The sequence below is a fragment of the Bufo bufo genome, chromosome 6, assembly GCF_905171765.1.
Source record: "Bufo bufo chromosome 6, aBufBuf1.1, whole genome shotgun sequence".
Classification (NCBI taxonomy): Eukaryota; Metazoa; Chordata; class Amphibia; order Anura; family Bufonidae; genus Bufo; species Bufo bufo.
The window spans coordinates 338,038,161-338,042,582 of record NC_053394.1 but is presented as its reverse complement, the minus strand read 5'-3'; the positions used below and the strand labels follow the sequence as shown (position 1 = coordinate 338,042,582).

At 43.1% G+C, this 4,422-nt stretch overlaps 1 protein-coding gene across 1 annotated transcript; it reads right to left on the bottom strand.

Annotated features, from left to right (window-relative positions):
- Positions 1-860: 860 nt before the first annotated feature.
- MAFB (MAF bZIP transcription factor B) lies at positions 861-2,594 on the bottom strand. The gene has a single exon (XM_040435040.1). It carries the CDS (start codon positions 2,231-2,233, stop codon positions 1,277-1,279), a length of 957 nt encoding a protein of 318 aa, XP_040290974.1. The 5' UTR covers positions 2,234-2,594; the 3' UTR covers positions 861-1,276.
- Between the last annotated feature and the right edge of the window lie 1,828 nt (positions 2,595-4,422).

The window sequence follows — 4,422 nt, the reverse complement described above, 5'->3', positions numbered from 1 at the left end:
CACAATGTAGCCCCTGCTTTTGTCCTCAGAGAATAGGTTATTACAGTTTTGCACAATGCTGGTGTCAGCCAAAATGAAACTCACATGCCAGTGTCTTATGTTAAGGGGGAATAATAGAGTTCTTAGTCTATTCCTGGAAGAAGAAGAAAAAAAAAAGGACTCCCCTTCCTCCATAGGGAAAGCGAACTGTAGGACACAGCAGGTGACATGTATATAGGTATACAGGTGCTGCAGAGCTGAATTGGACATCTGGGACAACTCACTAAAACTTTACCTGGATATGTTGTAGGACTCTAAGTAGACACTATACAAATCCAGCTCTGCTACATCTGTATATATATATAATAATATTTTTTTTTTAAATCATATTTGTGTATTGTTGCTTAGTTGTCACTACCGGTCACAACAACATATACTATGAACTGGACACTGAGTTCTCATCTAGCTATTCCTAAAAAAAACATAATAGAGAATAATAACAATATAGCAACAAAACCAAAGGGCCAATGCACCATTGTAGCACTTTATAACCAGACTTCTTCTCTTCACACAATGAAAGAAAAAGCCCTCACATATACCTAGACTAAAAGGGTGAAATGTTGTAGGTAGGTGAAAACTGCTTCATATTTACAGGTTAAGCATCTAGGAGGAGGATAGGAGGTGACCCAACTAAAAGATTGGGGGGGGGGGGGGGGAATGGAGACATAGTACACAGTCTATATAGCAATAGAAGCAATGAAAGTTGCTCAGATGCTCAGGGAAAGCATGCTCAGATTAAACAAGGTAATGATACAAAATAGAAAGTATTACCATACATGTCCAGCATGCAGGAATAATAATTTTAATGCAGGTTTTTTTTATTTATATTTTCTAGATAATCAAGCAGGCAATAAAACCATGGGGGTTAGGGGTGCACTGAATGTCCCACCTGATCAGATTCAGTTGTTTTAAGGTTCTATCACTCAAAGCTGAAGAAAAATATCTGTAGGTAAAGTTTGTGAGTACTTTTGTCCTTGTTCCCAAGTGGCAGTGCTATTGTCCAACACAGTCCTGTGGCATTTCAGATAAGTCATTTCCCACCTTTCCCCATACCCCACCCAATCAAGCTGGTGCCCCCCAACAAAACATCCATCAGAACAGTCTCAAGTTCTCTTGTGCACCCTTGATCCCCCCCAACCCCCCACCAGACTAAGTCTACAAAAAGTTGGTATTCAGTTGGAGAGTTAATGAAGCCCCCCTTCTCCTCCCTCTACACAGTTCTGGGTTGAGATGGCACTCACATAAAAAACTCTGGTGAAGATGGGTTGTCGCTTGTAGACCCGGCTTCCCTGAAGCTTGTGTTGGTCAGTTTCTCGCACTTCATCTTGTAGGCATCTCTTTCTCTGACCAGACGGTTGACCTCTTGTTTCAGCTGCTCCACTTGCTGGATGAGCTGGGTCTTTTCACTCTCCAGGTGGTGTTTCTGTTGGACCCTTTTATACCTGCAGGACTGGGCGTACCCCCGGTTTTTCAGGGTTCTCCTCTTCTGTTTTAGGCGAATAACATCATCCTTAGTAAAGCCCCTCAGATGCCTGTTGAGCTCCCGGACAGACATGGAGACCAACTGATCATCAGAGAATCTGTCTTCTATCTGGCTAGATGACTGGTGCTGAGGGTGGCTGTTTTGGAGCTGCTGGGAAGAGGTGGAAGAGTTGGATGGGGTAGGAGAAGCTTGGAGATGGTGGTGGTGGTGGTGATGATGGTGTGGGTGCTGGTGGGGATGTGCCAGTTCCTCGTGGGGGACGCCTTGGTACTGGTGGTGATTTTGGTGGTGGTGGTTGTGATGATGGTGGGGGTGGTGATGACCTCTGAAGCTCTCAAACCCTTGCAGCTGAGGAGGTATTTGAGGGGGTCCTATGAGAGCTTCTACAGCGTCTTCTGGGGTGAGGTTCAGAGCCTCTGGGTTGACCTGCTGGTAACTGTTGGGCATCCAGTAGAGCTCCTCCAGGTGTGTCTTCTGCTCTGTTGGACTGAAGCTTGGAGAGGAGGGCACTGAACTGCAAGGAGTGCTCATAGGGGTGGAAGACACAGAGCCTGTAGGCTGCAAACGATTGCACTGACGGATTGTTCGATCTGCACGGTTGTTCAGTGGTTCTTTCTTGACATCAAACTTCATCAAATCAAAGTCATTCACGTACTCCATGGCAAGTGGACTGGTTGGTAATTCTGCTGCAATGGTCAGCTCTGCTGCCATACTTCTCCGGTCGCTTTACTCCAGTTCTGCACCCTGAGTGTGCCTCAGCTGCACACCCAAGGAGTCCTCCAGTGCAGAGAACTTTTACCTTCAGCTCTGAAGGAATCGGTGCCAATGCGCTTCTCCCCTGGCTCTTCTTGCTTGCTCAGCTCTTTCTTTTTGGCTGAGCCTGGCACAATCCTAGTGCAGAAGAAGAGCAACCTCCCGTCCTGTCAGTCTCAGGGATCGCTGCTTTGTAAAATTCCTGCAGCTGCCCTGAAATCTTGCTGAAGGAACTTTCTTGGGCTGCAGGAGAATCTTGCAAGTTACTGAGAGCAGACAGTAGCGTGTAGCTCTGGATATCATCTGTGCTGCCCTATGCAAACCTTCTACTTATATGCCCAGAGTAGCATCACGAGTGGAGGAGGGTGGGCTCCAGACCAGGCTGTCCAATGTCTGGAGAGGGAATGGCTACATTAGCATGACTAGAGCAGAAGAGGAGGGGTAATGTGCAAAATGACAGATAGAGGAGAGGTCAGCTGACAAGCTTCTGCTAGAACAAGACCAGGCAATTCCAAAGCCTAGATGTTCTGCAGGCAGAGCTGCTCTGCACGGATTTCCACAGTGTGTGATAAGGCATCCCTTATACTCCAGGTTCCTATGACCTCAATGAGCAGAACTTTGCCCAATAATTCTGGAATATGTTCTAGAAGGAGACCAGCTGCATTACCATGGCCTTTCCATAGAAGTAATGTACCTCACTCCTGAAGTGTAAGCATAGTAGTGCCAATGTAGCCCACATGCAGCTTCAAGCCATCTAGTGCATTGTATCCCAGGCTGTGACCATCATAGTGAGTGTCCGGGCAGAGTGATCATAATATCAAGAGATATAATAACACAAATGACAGCTGCTCCCTGGAGAGCACAGTGAAGCTCCCCTCCTTACAGGGGATTCTCAGAGGGGCTTTCAGTGATCCCCCCGGTTTGGGGAATGGGGGGGGGGGGGGGGGAGAGAGAGCCTTACTTGTGTCTTTTGTTTGTTTTAATAAACAGGTCTCTTGTTTTCATTTCAACGTTTCTCAACAATGTAGCAAACTTCCAGGGAAAGCGTAAAAGGGAATGCAGAGCGCCCTCTGCTGGTCAAACGTGGTACGTGCAAGCCTTGAGTTTTATAAAAGATGATAATTCGATAGATAGATAGATAGATAGATAGATAGATAGATAGATAGATAGATAGATAGATAGATAGATGTTGGGTAGATAGATAGATAGATATTAGATAGATAGTAGATAGATACATAGATATAGAGACAAACAATAGATATATAGATAATGATAGATAGATAGATAGATAGATAGATAGATAGATAGATAGATAGATAGATACATAGATAGATAGGAGATAGATAGATAGATAGATAGATAGATAGATAGATAGATAGATAGATTTTCCTCACTCTGGAGGAGTACATAATAGATACTTATAGATAGATGGATAGCTGTATTTATAGACACTAAGATAGATAGATAGATAGATAGATAGATAGATAGATAGATAGATAGATAGATAGGAGATAGATAGATAGATAGATAGATAGATACATACATACATACATAATGATAGATAGATAGATAGATAGATAGATAGATAGATAGATAGATAGATAGTAACATGGTTATTACTTACCTTATTTGTGTAGGAAACAGAAGCATACAGTAGACAGATACAACCAATAAGTAATAGAGTTAGATGATTAAATTGATGATAGATAATAGATATGGGATAGATAGATAAATAGATAGACATATAAATAAATAAATAAATAAATAAATAGACAGATAAATAGATAGATCTAGGATGGGTAGTAATGATGTTTTGCAGCTGCACACAGTAGTAATAGGTAGGACATTACACATATATAGTCGGGATTATTAGACTCTGTCCTCAGTATAACTTCTTATATATATAGATATACCGCACAGTGTGAAGTACGTCCTCTTCTTATATATATAGATATACCGCACAGTGTGAAGTACGTCCTCTTCTTATATATATAGATATACCGCACAGTGTGAAGTACGTCCTCTTCTTATATATATAGATATACCGCACAGTGTGAAGTACGTCCTCTCGGCGGCGTCCCCCTCTCAGTTCCTCCATGTCTCTGCCCCTCTCCTTACAGGGGGCTGTGTACTAAGTGTTTTTCCTG

Coding starts and splice junctions, on each gene's coding strand:
- MAFB (XM_040435040.1), bottom strand. CDS start 2,233: ATGGCAGCAGAGCTGACCATTGCAGCAGAATTACCAACCAGTCCACTT.